This window comes from Rissa tridactyla, chromosome 1 (genome assembly GCF_028500815.1).
Source record: "Rissa tridactyla isolate bRisTri1 chromosome 1, bRisTri1.patW.cur.20221130, whole genome shotgun sequence".
Taxonomy (NCBI): Eukaryota; Metazoa; Chordata; class Aves; order Charadriiformes; family Laridae; genus Rissa; species Rissa tridactyla.
The window spans coordinates 163,816,340-163,835,567 of NC_071466.1; the positions used below are offsets into that span (position 1 = coordinate 163,816,340).

General features: G+C 37.5%; 1 protein-coding gene across 24 annotated transcripts in view; it reads left to right on the plus strand.

Annotated features, from left to right (window-relative positions):
• Positions 1-19,228, plus strand: part of TNRC6B (trinucleotide repeat containing adaptor 6B) — a 134,006-nt gene that overhangs the window by 68,045 nt on the left and 46,733 nt on the right. For 3 of the 24 annotated variants that reach the window (XM_054219515.1, XM_054219547.1, XM_054219685.1), the window contains exons 1-2: positions 12,232-12,564; positions 13,909-14,078. The exons of 12 other annotated variants lie outside the window; for them this stretch is intronic. In XM_054219515.1, coding sequence (XP_054075490.1) covers positions 12,343-12,564; positions 13,909-14,078 — 392 coding nt within the window. In that variant the 5' untranslated portion in view covers positions 12,232-12,342. Of the gene's footprint in view, positions 1-12,231; positions 12,565-13,908; positions 14,079-14,909; positions 15,523-19,228 lie in introns of those variants that run through there. 9 more of the 24 variants (XM_054219495.1, XM_054219541.1, XM_054219505.1 and 6 more) reach the window with 8 other exon arrangements.

Below are 19,228 nucleotides of genomic sequence, written 5' to 3' on the forward strand. Positions count from 1 at the left end.
AATTGGGTTTGAAGTTAGAAATTGCTCTGTTTCTGTATCTGTGAATGACATAAGCAGCAAGTAAAATTCATCATTTAAGCTGTAAATTATCATTCCTGGAAAGAGACAAGGAATGATAACCCTCAATCAAGGTTTCAAAAATCTTGTCTCCTGCACTCAGTACGCATAGGAAAAGCTCTCAGATGAGTGACTGCTGAGCTTGGGCAGACACCAATTCCACAGAAATAACAGCATAGTTAAAAGAAATTCTTTCCCTGGTGGGAGGCTGTCCTTAGTTTAGACAAATGCCTGAGGATACAGTGAACAGTTTTCACTTAAACTTTCTAATGTCTTTGCTTAAGAAATAAGGAAATGATTGTTTACTTAGCAATTAGTAAGAGTTTCATGTCTAGACTAGGTGATTTAATCTATGCTTTATTTCCAGAAGGCATGAAATAAAGCTAACTTTTTAAAAATGCAGCTAGGGAACGGTGCACAGTGTCAGGACTATAAAAACTGATTAATCAAAAATAGCTTATTGATTATCAGATTATTGAAGGTGAGATGTGGTAATCATCTCTGCCTATTAATGGACTGTTTCCTAGAGCTTCTTTTGTTTCTACCTCATAACCACTGTGGCTAGGTAATTTTAAATAGTCTGTTAAACAGGTATGATTGTGTGTATGGCCTGCAGAATGCTGTTTTCCACACTTTTCCATTTGTTTTGGAATGAAGAGGCGTATCTACTTTTTTTTTAAGTTACCACTATGTGGGTGTCCTGGGTCATCCGCACAGATTACAGGTAAATGCACTACGGTGTTTAGCAAAGGCTTGTGTTTTTAAATCAGGAACGCATGCAATTCAGGGTGACAGTACTTTATTGTAATGCAGTGGCTGCTACTTGTTACGGTTTTGTTCCCTGGATTCCAGTAACTTTCTGCTTTAGTTCTTATTTTTAGCAAAAACATATGAATAAACAATAGTATTTCTACTGTTAACCGTGGTGTTAACCTAATTTATCCTTGGAGTGGTCTCTTTTTACTATTGCTACTGGAGTAGCAGTTTTTTGTGACCTTACAAAGCTCTTGACTGAACTTCTAACAACCTTCTTTATAATGCTTCCTGTGGAGAACTGACAGCTGTCTCTACCTTTCCAAACATAGCATGCCAAAAAAACCAAGTTAAAAATACTAAAAACCAAATACCACCACCCCCACCTCCAAACATACTCCAACAAAAACCCCACTCCACAAACAAGAAGTAGTATTGAGATCTTTACTTGGAAATTCTTGTTTTTCTCTATTGTATCAGTTAATGGAAGCAAGTAATTAAAAATATGGCGGAAAATTAGAAATCAAAGGGTTTGAGATGTTGCAAACTTTCAAATAATGAGGTGCTTATACAATTCTGTACGAGCATTATGTGCCTATACACTGTTCTTGTAGACTTGAAAAAAAGGGGGTGAGGTTTTTTCTTTGCTCTATGTGGAAACTGATTTTTATGAGCTTTTGAAGTGTATTGTACATGTTTTCCTAGGAGATTCCTAAAACAGAAGCAATTTTCCTTGTTACGTATTCAGTCATATCATAAAACACAGACCTATGATATAATACGCTTAGAAATGTAATGCTGGCATTTAGAATTATTGTTTAAGAATTTGTTCTTCACGAGGAAGGAAGAGTGCACAGCTAATGTTAAGTCAGGCATTCTGCAAATAATTTTTCTTCAAAAACACTGCAGAGATTTTAAGTCTTTGAAATTTAGGAAAGTGTATAGCAATGCAACTTTTACTTACCGTTATATGTTGGTTGTCTGTGTCTTGACCCGCACCGTTTTTGACAATATCTTGGGCAAATAGCAAACCACTAGATTCCAGAGAATTTTGGTATAATACTGTTAATTTGGGACAGTGATCAGCGTTCCATATGAATGAAGAATTTACAATCGCAGATAGATAAAAATAGAGTTCTAGGTAATGAAAAGTGCAAGTGGTGATTGTTGACACTGCATGTCTTGGTAAGGGTATTTGGTTCTTTCTGCCACTTTGAGATCTTAGGTAATGATTTTCTTGGAATGTCAGATAAAAATTATCACGTCGTCTTTATGTCCTCAGAACTCAAGTGAGTATAGGAGCAGACAAGTTTGGAGAGGCTTTGAATTTTTTGGCTGCTTAGGTAACTTCATGAGGAAGGATTATTATTAGTTTCTTGTAGTTCAAAACAAGTCCTGCCTTGCATTTCTACTGTGATGGTGGTGGTGTTTTTCCTGTTTCCTACACACAGTTTCTTTGCAAGTCTCTTGTTTTCATTTTGTGTGCCAATGAATAGTTTCAGCTTATATCTTAATTAGTTACATGAGTCATGACATGAAGTATTGAGTTGTGGTGTTTTGAATAATAATTTATCGATCTCACTTTTGAATGGAAAAAGACTAATAAAAAGGATGGCCAGCTGGTTACAGTAAGAAGGGTGGGAAGCGTGCATCTGGCTTCTGTACCAGGCTCTGCAAAGAATCTGTGTGCTTAACGCATTTGAAGGTTCCCCAAGAGTCAAACAGTCTTTTTTCAGTGTCCTGAGGTCTTGCTGGTTTAAAAGTAGATATCAAGTCTAGCATATACCTTTATTTTGAGAAAACTGCACTAGAATAGAGTTCGGTTTTCTTTATTGTTTAAGTGTTTATCAAATTCCATAGTAAAACCCACACCTTTCATCTATTCGCACATTTTATGACTGTAAGTCTCATGTTTTGGCCTTCAGAATGTCTGTAGCAATGCAGCAAGGAAAGGACTTGATGCACTTGTGATTTACCTGGTCTCTTGAGCAGAGTCTGCAGTCTCTCATCCTCATTGAGGCTTTAATGAGATGAGATCCCTGCCTTTCTGCCTTAACCACAGGTGCAAGCCACAGAACAAGAGGGCACAGTCCGTTAACAAAATTGCTCACTTCAATGTCATGTATACACCTTACAAATATCACTCCATCTTATGAATGGTGGTGTGCATCTGATGCTAAAAGCTGTTTAAAAGAGACAGCTGATTTTATTTCATTTATCAAGGTAAATTTTATCCGTGTTTAAATCTTCATACAAAAGGAGGGAGGGAGGAAGTTTACGTTAGTTTGTATATTGTAAACAGTATATCTTAAAATGCATGCCAAAGTTGATGTGTGACAGGACAGTCTGTTTTAATTATACACTTAAAGTGGTAAATTTACTTAAGCTTTTTTTTGTTGTGAAACACCTGGCTTAAAATTTAGCACTGCTGTTTCACTGGATTTTAGTTTTTCATAATCTGTAATTGCCCTATAAGCAACAAATATTGAATAGTAGCTTTATAAAATAGGGTGGTTTACCGATACGGTATTTACTGTATCTCTGTAGTACTGGCACTCCAGGTCCTGACTTTATTGTAGTCTACAGTGGAATCTTGACCTTAAGTACAACCAGTATAGTTCTTATTCCTTTCATTGTATACATACAGTCCTCCATGACTTAAGAGTGTCTCTTAAAAGTATGAGAATATGCTGCAACACAATTATACGTTTGGCATGGGATATTCATTATACATAAAGCTAGATAAATGGTAGGGATCAGCAGCTTTGTGTATATAATAAAACTTTATTGAGAACTAAGTGCGCTGAAAAATGCTTTTGACTGATCATTAGAACCAAAGCACGAAGGTGGAAATGTTGTATTGTAACAAAAGGACCACATACCTGTTCTTTTCCGGATTTGGAGAATTATGTGCCTAATGGTTATGTCTGTAGTAGATCTGTTTGTCTGGAGAGCATACACCACTACCACTGTTCACATAAAGCTGCTGCATCTGCAGACTAAAAGGTTGCTTCCTCTTTGGTTCCAAGTACATTTGGACACAGCAGTGTTTGATCTTGAACTTGGTCATACTTCTGAGTGGCAACGTGTTGATTAGGATCTTGAAGACCTTTTTGTTGAAGGTTGGGTGACTAGTTTAACCCAGGAAAACTCAGCAACTTTTGGGCTGTTGATTTCCAAAGAATTACTGGGGGTGGAACACCATTTATCAAAGCCTAGCTGTTAAATCTCATCAGTCCTCTGTTGAAGGCATAATGTTTGAATGATAACATAAACTATGCTACCTAGCTGTTGTGCCATGTAAAGGGGAAGAAAAATTGTTTCATGCGATGAAAGCTGTATATCAAATGTGATACTGAATTGTTCTCTGGGTTTGTGCTGTAGGAGAACTCGAGGTAAAACAATAATAGTGATGCACACCTTCATTGCCCAGAGAGTAAGTTTCTACTGCCAGATTATGTCCTTTTGAAAGGGGGGAAGAAAAAAAAAAAGGGGGGGGGGAACCCCAAGACAAAAAAACCCAACAGCCAGATCCAGGCATTCATTCTATAGTCAGAAGAAAAACGTATTTTGTAATTTAAAACACCAAACAAAAACCTTTTTTTCATTCTGCCAACTTTCTGACAGCCTTCAGTGAATCTTGTTGTTTTGGTGGGATGTAAAACTTGTGCTTGAGCTGATTTAAAAAAACAACAACCAACCAACAACAACAAAAAAACCCAAAGAACCTAACAAAACCCCAAAAAGCTGCAATATGAATTACACAACTTTTCATTTAATGTCTTTATTGACATCGTAACAACAGAGTCCCCTCTTCTAACACAGGGTTCACTGTGAAGTGAATCTGCAAATGTTTTGAGTGTGACTCGATTTGTTTTGTCTTGTGTAGAAAACAGCAGTCTTTATCCAAAGCAGAAGTATTTTTTGCAGCCATATTAATGTCAGATTCTCAAACTGAATTTAAAAGGGAATTTTTGCAGGAGTTCAGAGCTTGTCACCTTTGCGATCTTTTTGGTAGGTTAACAGGAATTTTCAAGAATTTAAAAAACTAATCTCACTTCTGTCATTAAAGTCTGCAGAATTAAGTCTGCACATAGAAGCAAATCAACTGTGATATGTTTTAGTAGGGTTGGCTTTCACGCTAGAACTATGAGTGTTACAGATTGTTGTCTCATGATGGTTCTGGTCATTGGAAAGTAAATAATTGTAAAGGGGTAATATTTGTAGCAGGTCAAGTGTGGACGTGTTTGTTATATTAAGGTTTAAGATCACCGAAGTACTTGATTAAGTGATGACTAGAATATAGTTTGCTGAAAACATTCATTTTGGACTCATGGACCCATTATTTTGAGAATGGATATTGAGTTCTTAAAAGACATTGGTATTTCGTTTCTTTAATTACTGGAGTACATGATTGAGTGTTAAGTAGCAGCTTACTTCCATTTGTGGGTTGTGATCTCATATTTGAACTGTGTCTCAGCTTGATACTACCTCTTAATTTTGTAAAAGTACCAAAGAATATCATGCTCATTTCTGTGAGGAAAGCTACCTGACAAGAAAAACATAATTTTACCAAAAATCTCACGAGAATCGTTTCCTATGTTTGGAGGAAGCCAAACTTAGTCCCTTGATGAGAATGCTGTCTGAAACAGTGTGATCTTTGCAGGATGGACCGTGACTGAGGCTCTGTAGTAATGTATTGGTGATCAAGGGCTGTACAGTTCACATCGCATTTGGAGTATTAATTATGTACTTGTTTCTAATGGAGTGCTCCTTAATGGCAAGAGCCAATTATTCTCCATACTGCTGACTTGTCCTGTGACTTTGAACGTAGTTATTTATTCTTCGCTTGGGTTTACTCATGTGCAGAATTAAGTTTTACATACTTCTTAGTGTTGTTGCAATGCCTAATTAATATTTATAAAGACCTTTGACATCCTGTGATGAAAGGAGCTGTGCAAGTGTTCAGTAGTGGTAATATTTTATTAGTGAAAATACAGGAGGAGTCAGGAGGATACCAGTTTTTAATTCAGGGTGAGCAATGGAGTCATTCTGTAACCTTGAGCAGGTCATGCAGTCCCTTGTTTTGTAACGTATCCTGGGAAAGCTCTGTATTGTGCGGCATGTGTTATTAAATGTCATCCTTCCCTCCCCCAAGTGAATTCTAAATGGAGAAAAAAAAAAGGTAAGTATACAACTTCACTGAGCTGCTAAACTTAGCTGGTATTTCTTAAGGAAATGCATCATTAAAAGTAGCAGAGGGTGAGAAGGTAGTGGATGTAACAGTTGCATTTTAGAGTCAGCATGAGAACTTGAACATGCGTTATCGGGTCACAGACCAGACTGAATTTTCCCTGTTACAGATCTTTATCATACTCTCAGTTCAGCATACACTGTGCTTAACTGTAACTTTGCTGTGAAGTGAGTGTATGTAATCTTTATTGCATTCTAAGAACTCACTCGTTCACTCGCTAATCCATGGTATTTAGTTGGTAAACAAGTTCTTACTTCAGAGTGAGTACTGTCTGTATTTGAGCTTTGTGATTGCCAAGATTGATAATCAGCTCTTACAGCATCTAGTATTTGGCTGTTACATAACAATATACATATCAGTCTCTTGTGTGGTTTTTCCCTCATCTGACAGAGGAAGGTTATGATTATATACTGTCATTAAAATTACAAGATACTGTTGAACTTTTTAAAAGCATACATCTGTTTAAGACTTAGCCAGCTAAACATTTGTCTAATTATATAAGGCGCAATAGCATTAAATGAAGTTATTTCATGCATGCAAATACAGGGTTTCAGGTGTTTGGGTTTTTTGTTGTTTCATACAAGATGCTGTATCTGCATTTACTCATTGCACAAACCACATAAATATGGTTTAAAGCAAGGGGCTTCAAAACTGATATTTAAAGTACTTTATGAAGGAACCTACTTGCCCAGTGAATTGTGAGGCATAGCTGAGTACAGGTGCTGGTTTGTGTATGTGCATTATGGTGGATTCAGATTGAAAGGACCTGGATCTTTGTCCTGCTTTATTGCAACCTGGTTGTACAGCTTGTTCCTAGAGGCTTTTTACTTGCCTTTAGTCCTGCTTTAGCTCTCAGCTCAGTTGGCATAAGGATGAAGAGGAATAGTGTTTGTCTCTATTGACTATAAACAATGGTTTGTAGTCTTCAAGAAAAGCAATTAGGGAAAGAAAAAAATTATTCATATAACCCTAGTTATAAGCCTTAATTTATGGAGCATGCTTAGTAGTAATGGAATATCAAGAATTTACCTGCCCAGCTACAGCTGAATATACTGAACGTACGCAGACAGATTTGTTTTATAGAGGCACTAATTGGCAAGATTCATACAGCTTTTCCCAGACCTGCAAAATATGTTACTTACTTTTCCTTCTGCCTTTAATGTAGACTTCCTGATATGGATCATGACAGTCCTGAAACTTTGTAACTGAATATTTTCAGGAAGCAGCTGAATGAATTTTCTTACCTGTTGAAAATAAATATTGCCTCAGGCAATAACTGGAGTAGAAAATACATACCTTAAGTACCTTTGCCAAGAAAACCTGAGCAAGCTGTTAAGAGTTGTTTTTTTAATGTATTATAAGTTCAAGTAACCTTAACTTGCTGGTTCTTCCAGCTTGGCCTACAACAGATGAATAATAACTTTGTGCAGAAAACCTTGTTCTTAACTTCCCACTGATAAAATTAAATACATTCTTGCTTTAGTATTTTGATTTAGTATAATTAAAATAATGACTTGCAGTTTGATAAATGTTATTTTCATTACTAAAGTGCCCTGAAGCACTGTATATGGAAAAATTTACAATATTATACAGATCTGGAGGTATGTAATGTGCTTGTCAGGCTATTAATTAACTTGCATAAAGTGTTTTGGGTTTTATGGCAAGTGAAATTAGAGTGTTTCTTTGGAAACTGAATAAAAATAAACAATCAGATTGCTTATAAAATGAAGTATAAATTATACCATTCTGATGCTGTGAGGGTATCCTTATAATAGCCCCAGGCACCTCGTCATTCAGTAGAAGCTGCTTTTAAGCAGCATGCTTCTGTCTGGGTTGTTTTTCAGTTTGAGTTTCCCCCCCCCCCCCCCAGTAATTTTACTGTCACTAAATAGGAACTGCTTTACTCATAATGTATATTTATATTTCTTTCTTGATCCCTCCTGAAGTGCCATACCACAAAAGTTAAGAAAACCTCCAATATTTTAAAGCATGATAAACTACAGAAATAACACTATAATGTGATATTATCTGATGTTTTCTTTATTTCTGTCTTCCCCTAAAGTTCTGTCCTGTATCTCCAGATAGTTTGGATCTTTACCAGGCTGGCTTTTGGGGCTCATTTTTTAATGGCTGAGAAACAGAAATATAAAAATGTCAATCATAATCCAATAAATGTTAAAATTTGTTTTAAATGTAACTACTTCTGTTGTCAGAGATTCTGTATGGTCCAGTTTCTTACTGTCTGCATGGCCTGTGCTGGTGCCACAAATGATGCTCTGACAGAAAATGTTTCACTTAATTAAGCTATATTATACTTTTTCAGTATTTTTTCTGAAATGTCACATTCTGACATTAAAACAAATGTCATAATTGTTGTGCGTACTGTGGCATAGTTACCATAGCAAATAGATTTGTTTCTTGGGACTTTTTTTTTAGTGTTAAAAAATAATTCTTGGCATTTAAGACAGAAGTTTCTAATCTAAGAAGGTACAGAGCTGCTTTTGTTCAAATTATGTTTGCATCGTAGTCAGGAGTTAGAATTTGCTTTTTAACTGCAGTCAGAAGATTAACAGTAAACAGTTTTTTTTTTTTTAGCGCTTCTCATACATACATACAAGAATGCATTATTAAGGTGGCGGTAATGCTCATCAACTTCACTTGTGTCACAATTTGTTGCCAATTCAAAGCCTCAGTGAGGCATTAGTAAAGCTGCCAGTAGAGCTTTGAACTTGACTTGCAGAGTCGATCTGGGCTGCAAAACGCAGCGATGTACTGATACAGACACCTGAAGTGGAGGGTAGCTCATTTAGGGGTTTCTGTTGCAGTTCTTCTGCAGAAGACCTATCGGTAATTAACTCCCTGCTCACTGGACCACTAAGTACAGAAATACTTGCTCATTTTACTCGCAGGTTGTACATTTTTTTTGAAAAAATATTCCAGAGATGGATTGCCAGAGTCAATGATACAGAGTTGGGTTGGTTATGGTCAGAGATGCAAAGTCCACTGACAGCTGGGTAGTATGGTGCCCCATGGGTGTCAGCGCTGGGATTGAGCATGTTGAACATTTGTATTAATGACTTGGTCAATGGGATGGAATGTACCCTCAGCACGTTTGCAGATGATCCTAAACTGGGCTGAGTCATTGACACCTCCAGAGGATAAGGTTGCTGTTCAGGGGAACTCAGTAGGCTGGAGAAAGTTATCTGACCAGAAACCTCTTCAAATTCAATAAATGTAAATGGAAGATACTACACCTGGGTCAAAATAACCCTGTGCTATAGCATAGGTTAGGCATCCACTGACTAGAAAGCAGTTCTGCAGAAAAAACACCTGAAGTTCCGGACTAAGAAAAAGTAGAGTGTGAGTCAGCAGAGTGTCCTTGCCGTTAAGAAACCAACCACGTGCTGGGCTGTATTAGCAAGGCCAGTGGGTCAAGAGAAGTGACTCTTACCTATTCAACACTTAAAAGTCCACCTTTGACATACTGTGTCCAGTTTTGGCTTTCATAGAGGAAAGACACTGACACGTTAAAAGGCCAAGAAGATCATTAGTCTTCTGGAGCACATCTTGCTGAGAGAACTGGATTTGTTCAGCCTTAGAAATAGAAGGTTACTGCTGTCTTCAGCTGCCTAATGAGAGGGTACAGAGCGCCGGACCCTTCCTGGAGGTGGTGCATAGTGATAACAAGAGACAGTGAACAAAGTTGCAGAGAAGAAATTCTGATTAGATATTGGGGGCGGCAAATGCAATGTATGTAGTAAAGAAGCGGAATAAGCTTTCCACGGTGGTAGTTGTGTCTCTATCCTTGGACGTACTCAGAATGTGACTTAAGGCCTGAGCAACCTGCTTTATGATGGCTTTGCTTTGAGTATGGGGTTAGACCAGATTCCAGGTGACTTTCAGAGGTCCCTTCAGTCAGAATTACTTGTGATTCTGATAGTGAGACCAGTAAGAATATTATGTATCTAGCACAGAAAGTGTCACTTAGTTCCAAAAGATGAATTGGCTTAAAAAATAAAAAAATAATGAAAAAAACAAACTGGAAAGGACTATTTAGGGAAAAGGTTCTGCATAATTTTTCTTCTGTTAGTTTTCAAATGAAAATATTTTTTCTCCCGACATGCAAACCATTTGAGATAATGAACCTGGTAGAGTTTACATCTCTTAATCTTTTAATACAAAGGAATACTGGCAAATACTTGTGTATGCTGCACTTGCAGACTAATAAGCAATCCTTTAACTGACATCTGGCACTTTCCCCAGATAGCCTGCATTCATTTCAAACCATGTATTTTTTGGCGAAGTAGGAATCCTGAAGTATTTCTCTATGCAGAGGTAGGTAAAATGTTATTTTGGGATGGTGTAGTGAAAAGAAGTGTCTCACACGCAAAGGAAAGTTCACCAGCAGCTCCCTCAGAGTGGTGATCTGTCCAGACCTTTTGAGATCTTCTGTCTCTCCCTTCCTCCTCCCCCACCTCAATTGCAGAAGTGAAAGGACTTCGCTTAATGGAAGACACAGAGAAATATTTTGCCAGGTAGCCTGTCGTCTTACCTGCTGAAATTATGGCTTCAGTGAGAATTACAGTTTGAAAAAAATATGTATTACCAGAGTAGATCACTTGTAGTGAAACAGAGATCTCAGCTGTACTACTTGAGGATTGCTAGCTCTTCCCTTATCAAAAAAATGACTTGTTTCTCTCTAAGCCTGTAGCAGAGACACATTCTTTATTGAAATTTTATTGTGGTAACTGTTATCCATTTACGGTTCTATGTTGTTTGTTATACATTCATTTCTGCCTGTATTTTTTGTGGCTTTCAGAACCACAAAGATATTTTTCTTGGTAAACAGTAGCAGATAGTAGAGCTTTCTGCACGTGTGTATAGTATCTAGAGGATAATCACGTAAAACCTCAAAGTCCTGAATAGAACTGTGTCTTGCTGAATGAGTGTTCTGATATGATAAATTACCAGGCATCTTAATTACAGGCAGAGTTCTAACTGAGTGTTTTGGCATTGTTGGGCTATTTTACCATATTTCACAATTCCCTAAACACACTTTATCTGTGTCTTTGGTACGCGTGAGTGTGTGTGCTGTGAAATAATAATTCCTGATCTGTAAGAGCTCTGAAACATTTGAAGACTGAAGTATGGGAGAAGACTCGCTCAGTTCTTACATTCCAGAACTTTGCCTCTAGCTCTCTGTTTCCTTAAAACTTTGATTTTTGTCAACTGTGGCTAACATTTGGAAACTTTAGATCATACCCGGAAGTCATTCTTGTAATGTGTATAAGCGTGTCATGGTTTAACTCCAGCCTGCAAACAGGACCATGCAACCGCTCGCTCACTCCCCTCAGTTGTGATGGGGGAGAGAATCAGAAGAGTAAAAGTGGGGAAAACCTTGTGGTTTAATAAGCAGAGCAAAAGCTGTGCACACAAGAGAAACAAAAGGAGGAATTCATGCACCACTTCCCATCAGCAGGCAGCTGTTGAGCCATCTCCAGGAAAGCAGGGCTCCATCACACCTAATGGTTACTTGGGAAGACAACACCATCACTCCAAAGGTCTCCCCGCTTTCTCCTTCTTCCCCCAGCTTTGTATACAAAGCATGATGTCACATGGCATGGAATACTCCTTTGGGCAGTTGGGTTCAGCTGTCCTGGCTGTGTTCCCTCCCAACTTCTTGGGCCACCGCAGCCTACTCACTGGTGGGTCGGTGTGAGGAGCGGAAGAGGCCTTGAGAGCTTAGCAACAACACCACCAGTGCGCTATCAACACTGTTTCCCATCCCAAATCCAAAACACAGCACTGTACCAGCTGCTACCAAGGAAGTTAACTCCATCACAGCTGAAACCATGACAGGAGTGCAAGCAAGAAATATGGAATATTAAAAACATTTCAGTTCTTTCTTTACACAATCCAAGGTTTTTCTTATTAACAGGAGACTCTTAAAACTGAAATTGAACCCCTCCACCCCCAAACCAGTTGCTGAAGTGTTGAGAACAAACCTCCTTATTTATGAGCGTTTGTTGTTTTATTGTAGGGCTTATACTGTCCAGTTCTTTAAAGTAAACAGCTCTTCATGGTCAGAGTTGTTTTCTTTCTATTATGTGAATCATTGTGTCTGTATATATATAGAGAATACTCCACAAAGAATTAGTCTATTAACAAGTCTAACAGCAGTCTATAAGGAGGCTTTCTTTAGAAAACCGTACTTTTAGCGAAGTCAGTATGCCGCTGTTTTAAAGTTGGTTATTTTCTCCAGCAGCTTCAAATTACTGATGTTTTTCTGCGATAAAGGCATATCAGTTGTTCCAGATATGCTATTTAAAGTAAGCAAACTTCTTGCTGTGACGCTGTTTTGGTTTTCAGCCAAAGAAAAGAAAAAAGCAGCTTACTCTAACTCCTTGATGAGCAATAATCTTTTGCCTTTTGAAAACACTGCTTTACAGAGCACTTCTAAAACGTGCTTTCTAAAGCCTTTTCATTTAATACATGGCAAGGTCTGTATTTTGTGTGTATAAAATCCACAGCTTGCTCAGGGGAACAGGGATGTGGCACGCATTTGTTATTGTCTTATGTGTGTTATACTATGTACCTATATGTTACAAATATGAAAGTTTTAATTTCATGTTCTACTGAAGGGCTGAGTTCTGATATCTTTATTTCACTTCCATTCAAAAGTGTGGGACAATTGTCCTTTTACAAACTGGTCAATTTTAAACTGCATAGTTTATCCCTTATGTCGATATTGCAGTTGTTCATTGGTGCTGTAAACTTAAGTCTTAATTCAAGCGAACAAGTAATTTTCTTTTTTTTTTTTTTTTCTCCTTGAAATTTTTTATACTCTGGGTCTTCAGGGGTGCTATTCTGAGGGATCAGGGTTTTTTCCTTATAAACATCAGAATTCATTTGGCTGGCCTAAAGTAATTTCATGTTCCAATTTTTGTCAGTTCAGCCTAAAGACTGACTTTCTAAATGGCTGTCCTCTATTTAACCAGCTTTCTATGGCTTACATCTGTCTAGTTTATGCATGCAAGCATTTCTTAACAAGAAAGGTGGCTGTGATGTTGTGCATTTTAACATTTTTTTTTTTTTAATGAAAGGAATTAAACCCATTTTGAATCTTTTGATCAGCAAGTTCATAACTCTTTACATGGCTTAGTCTAGCGGAAGTAATTTTACCTTTAGGAATTTAGAGTCTGTCAACCCTGGGATTTATACCATGCTGTGTCACATCTTGCTTCTGCTTGATGCTTTGTTTAAATGTGCTGGAGCACGCTTGTGTTTGGACACGCCATACTTCTCTTACGCCGTTGAAATATTGGAGCATGGGATACATTGACTGAAAGGAGAAATAAAACTGTAAAGATACTCCAGTAGCAGTGCGTTTAATTTTACTTCATTTTTAGTCTCTGCCACCCAGCTTCCTGATGCGATTTTAAAAGCTTTCATCCACCTTGAGCATTTGAAGCAGTAGACTGCCAGTAGTCTTTGCTGCAGCAAGAAGGGCCTGCATCAGGGTGCAAGAACTCATACGAGAGTTTGTAGTATGCTTTTTGTTCATTGCTCGTGACCCTTAGTTCTAACCAGCTTGTATTTCTTAATGTATTTATATATATCAATACTCTTATGCTAGAGGATTGTACCAATAAAGCCTCTGTTAGGAGAATTGCACAGGTGCAGGTGACAATGCTTGGGTCACATATGCAGAGTATGGGATAAAGGACTAAATACAGTCCAGAGGGAACATTCTCCTTAATATGTTAGAACAATGTAGGGGTCTGTTTCAAAAGGAAGTATACTCAAGCTTTTACTAGTATTTATTCCTCTGATACAATTTATAGAGTTTTAACTGGATGCTGTGTGGAGAGCTGCAGTTTCATTCAGTTGCAACCAGTTTAACATGTTCCTTTGAAAAGAGAAGATTCCTTGCTGCTTGTGCACGCTACTTCTGGTGTTCATCTGATAATACTTCTAAGTTAATTCCATTTACAAAACCGGGGGAATGGTCCAGGTGAGTTTTTGTGGGTTGAATTTGCTTGCCATACAATCAGCTGAGTTCCAGAGAAGACTCAAGCAAGGGAATGCCAGGGAACAGAGCTTGATGAAGTGAAATAAAGTGGAAGAAAATGAAGCCTACTTCTCCAGTGGCAGCAGCAAGCTGTTTGTGAAATAGCACTGTTGAAGACAGCTTATTTTTCTCCACGAGATTTTTTCCCTGTATAGATTGAGAGGAGCTTTGGCCTTGGAAGCGTACCTGGCCTTGAACTTGTTGTAAAGGTGTTCTGCAATGCATCTGAGACATCAATGCGTGGTGCTTAATTCTGCTGGTATCTAGCATGTATAATTTATCAAAATACTGCAGAAACTTTCAGAAATACTGAGAAGCTAGATGCTTGTAGTTAGAGTTCACTGGAAATTCTTACTTCAAATCTTAACCAAAGTTGGATACCTTACTGTAGATTAAATTTCTAGTTTAGTCCCTGAAGTTTTGAGTCTTTTCGTCTATTTCTAAATGATCAGAAATATATTTGTGGTCTGATATTTTGGATCGCTAGAGGCCTGTCTGTAAGAAAGAGTGAGTTAATAGCTCAAGTGTTGCCTCTAAGTGAGACTGGTCTGTGCATGCACGTCATTATCTCACATAAGGTGATGGCCTTTTACCTCTGGCTAGTTACGGCTGAAGGCTTTAGGGAAAATTTAATGGTTGTTAATGTGTCCTTGTAAGTACATAGATAAAAGCTCGTTCTGTTAAAGTGCTGCTGATCCTACAAGTGTAGTTTTGGAATCCCGCGTATTCTGGAAGAAGATAGGGAAGTCGGCTCACAATTTAGAAGCAGATTTGTAAATCATCCTGTGCCTGTGACAGTGCAGAGAACAGGATGCACCTGTAGAAGTTTACTGTCACTCCTGTGTTGTGTTATAGTGTAACTAAACCAAGTTAATTGTACTGAAAGAAAATAAAGCATTGGGGTCAAGAGGAGGGAAGATGACTCTCAGTACTGGTATCTAGTCCGCATCTTTATGTATGAGGAACTTCCAAACACTGTTACACTGTTGTCCTATAACCCTGTGGAAGGAACTGGGAGTTGCATACACTGAAGGGCCACTTTGGAGTTTCTAGGAATTTTCATGTCTTCCATTTTACGTATATTTTTTGTGCAATTTTATTTTGAGGGTGACTTTATAGGGTTGTGGGGGTTTTATGTAGACTAATACTCTGTGTGGTGCTTTATCTCTACCTATCAAAGCGTGTTGCCAGCAGATAGTATGTAATATATAGTACGTCATCTTGTCTCCCAGTTCAGTTTATGATAGCAAGAACTTGGAAGACAACTTCTGTCCTCTCTACCAATGCCTCAAGCCCATACATTGCAAGAATAAGTCTTTTTAAAATGAGAGTTTTCTGGAAAAATGAATATTAGGATTTTGCAGGAAACTAACATTTTCCAAAACTGGTAAATTGTTTTGGGGGAGGCCATACTTAATTGGATACCGATTTTTTTCTTTTTTTTTTTTTTTCTTAATGCTGGAATCGCTTTCTGCTTTAATAACTTGGACTTCACAAATATTTCCTATTACCTCTCTAGTTAACTAGCTGAAAAAACTTCTTTTCTCTGAAATGGTTGCTTTTGCCTTAGCCAGAAGAGGCTGTTATAAGAACTTAGATACTACGTACTGAGTGTACTATGCCTGGGTTGGTTTGGCTCATTTTGTTTTTTTATTAAAAAAATAAATTTTGGGTTGCAATCTGTAGTTTATCTTCATTTGTAAGCTGTTAATATGCCTTACTTTAAATACTCAGAATTGAAGTCTGTAATATGCCTTTTAAATACTTTTTGATAATGTTGATTCTGAGATTTTGTGGGAAATATTAAAGTGCAATTAGGTCCTATTTTTAAGATCGACACATGCTTTCTTGAAGAAAGCTAGAGTAAAAAGCTGGCTGCTGATTGTTATTTAGCAAACTTCCTTTTCAGGGTTGTGGTGTGTCCGTGTTCCCATTACTATGTGCTGGTAACAAAAACCGGAACCACACCCCATTGTATTACTCTAAATTCACTCGTTTGGAGTAGATGGACTTTCTCCCCATGTTGATCTTGTCAATGTGAGCATCTGGTTGCTGGAATGTACATGAGAGACCCCCCTCAGTTTCCATGACCAGGCCAGGAAGAATTATCTTGTAGCTAATGAGAGGTTAATAGGCAGCGTTGTCTTCTGAATGAGTCGATGAGGTACTTGAAGGCTTTGTTTATGTCAATTTTATCAGAACACTTAACGCTACAAGTTAAGCAAGTTAAGTTTGTGTTTAACAAGCTTCTTGCTTACAACTGAAAAGGGAAACCATTGATCACAAAACTTCAAACATTAGCAAAATGGATCAAACAGTGAAAGTGGGAAGATGGCAAGTGGGATAGCTTATTGCCATTTTGGGTATTTTCCCCCCTAATTCAATGAACTTTCAACATAGTGATATGTTGTTAGTGTGTCTGTAGCATCGATTCTTGCTCTGTCATTTGGAGAGTATAACTTCGTACTTCCTACACGATTATGAGGTTTCATTACACTTTGCCAGGAGCTTTATGGCCTTGTACGTGTCATGCAGCCCAAGTGTTCAGATAGGTCCCTTCCACCACAGTAGAATTTAGGTGTGTGCTCACATGAATTGAAGCCTGAACTACTAAGTATTTATTATTGCTATTATTGTAGTTGTTGATGGTGTGCCCAATGGAATATTAAATGCACATCTCTATTGAAAGAGCAGCAGAAGGGGAGGTCATCGTGCGAAACAAAGAGCTTCTCTGCAGCCTTAGTACCACAGATATTTGTCTGTATACGTCTGAAAACAAGGCAGCAGCAGTAGCAGTCTCCCTGTCCTGAACTTACCACAAAGACAGATCACCATAACTAGGTGTTTACTTTCAGGCTATGGATCTTCTGTCCTTGGCTCCTTTTGTCATTAGTGCTACACATTATTATAAGCCCAAGCTTCAGCTTGGATTGTGAATATGACCTTTTTCTCATTCTTTTCCGTTCCCTGTTCTTCTGCTCACAAAACTAAGGAAGATGCTTTTAAGCAGAAGGCTTTCTGCGTGCCAGGCGGTTACTGGAAGTCATTTTGTATTTTGATACTACCCTTTTTCAGCAGCTCTTTAAAGACAACCCTTAAACGTTTGCCTGCTGCAAGAAATTTTTTTTTTTGGAAATTTTTTGGAAGGTTTTTTGCTGGTTACTTGTAACTGGCACTACAGCCCAAAAGGTGCACATTGCTTGACAGTACAAAAGTAGTAAACGTTATTTGAGGTTATAGTAAGCTTGAAAGATGAGGGTGTCACTGGAGAGCTTTTTCATATTGCTTGCAATCTGTGGCTCAAAGAAAACAGAAAATTTTGTCCTGATGTCATGACAGAGAATGTGAAGTATACTTCTTCTATATTCTTTTATATATATATATATATATATATATATATACACAAAGTATATATACGAATGCTTCACATCTTGCGCTCTTAGTAAAACTGAAGAACCTGCAGGGCTTTTCCTTGCCAGAGTTTGGGGCTGGGAAGTGTGCTTTGACGTTCTATAGAGAACAGAAAAGAGCGAAAACTGATCTGGTTTAAGAAATACCAGATGGAGTGCATAAGACGATGTTCTGTATGATGCGAAATGCTCGCCTCAAACTTTGTTAAATGCAGACTGAACTTGCCGTTATATATGAATTGCATCTGGTAGTAACCTCAAAATGTTGTTACTAAGGACTCATCTTGCTCTTATCCATCTTCTCCATCCATGAAGGAGAAGAGCCTAATTTTAGGAAACCAGGAAGACATTTTATTACTGTCCGTAGAACCTTTTCTCTTTAAGAGAGTTCTTTGAAGTCCTCAATCAGGAAGCTGTTAACACATAACATCTCAAAAATATTTTTGTAGGCATTGATTAGCAATGTAAATGTCTCTTTTTACACTGGTTTGGCAGTACCTAATGAAAATGCAAACAAAAATATTACCTATACCATATAAGTGCAATGGAAGGAAAAGTCTGAGTGATATAACAGTAAGGCCAACTCAACTCTAAGCTTTTTAAACTGTGGTCAAAAAAAGAGCTTTGATTTGTGCATAAATGTAAGAAATAGTTCAGTACTGTTATAAATCCAGCTTTGTTTATAAAGCTGTTCTGTTTTTTTTTTTATAAAATCTTCTGAAAGATCAAGGTTATACTTATTCAAGTTGTTTCCCATTTGTAAAGTACACATCTGGTCTCTGATCCTCCCCCTCATCAGTCAGATCGATCTTTTTACATTAATTGTCTTTGCCTTAATCTTTCCCTATAAAAATAAGTTACTTCAAGTGAGCTGAAAACTTGGTCTTAAATTTACTTTTAAGGTGAAGACAATTGGTTAATGAAAATGTGATTCACCATAGAAACAGCTCAGCCAATAGCATATATGCAGTAAATTAACCATTTTCTGGTACTTTCATATTTGATACAAAACATAGCAACAAGATGATAGCTTGACAACAATAGGAGCTGCGCATATTTTTCTCTCTTTTTTGAAATAATGTTCTTGTGGAAAAAATAGATTCCATGGAAAGTAATTTATATTACAAGTTTCATCACAAAAATTCTGTGGGTGGGTACAATAGGCTAGAAATTAAATTAGTGATTTGTATAATAAATGCTGGTTTTGATTTGATGTGACACTTCTAGTCTCTTACAAGTGACATAGCTACAGGCAATAGAATAATCTCTTCCCCTTGTGAAGATAAATGTTGTATCAGACCAAACCATCTTATATTAAATTACAACTTCCCTTTTTTTTTACCATATGAAAAGATTCATCAAAATTTTCATTAAATAATAGCACAACCCAATTAAAAGGATACTTTGGCTAAAACGACTTGAAGATATTTTCTAATATATTGCATGTAGTTCATTTATATAGGGTGCTACATAAGAGGCCTAATCCGAATAAAGGAATTTTCCTTTATGCAGCAAGTGGTGTGATTGTGGCCACACTGAGATAGAAGGTGCTTTTCATATATCAATTAGACTGAAACCCTCAAATGCAAACAAAGTATGATGATAAGAGGGATCTAGTATCTTGACTTGCTTTCTTGGTGGGGCGAGAGGGATATAGTATGCGTGGCTCTTCTTATACAACTT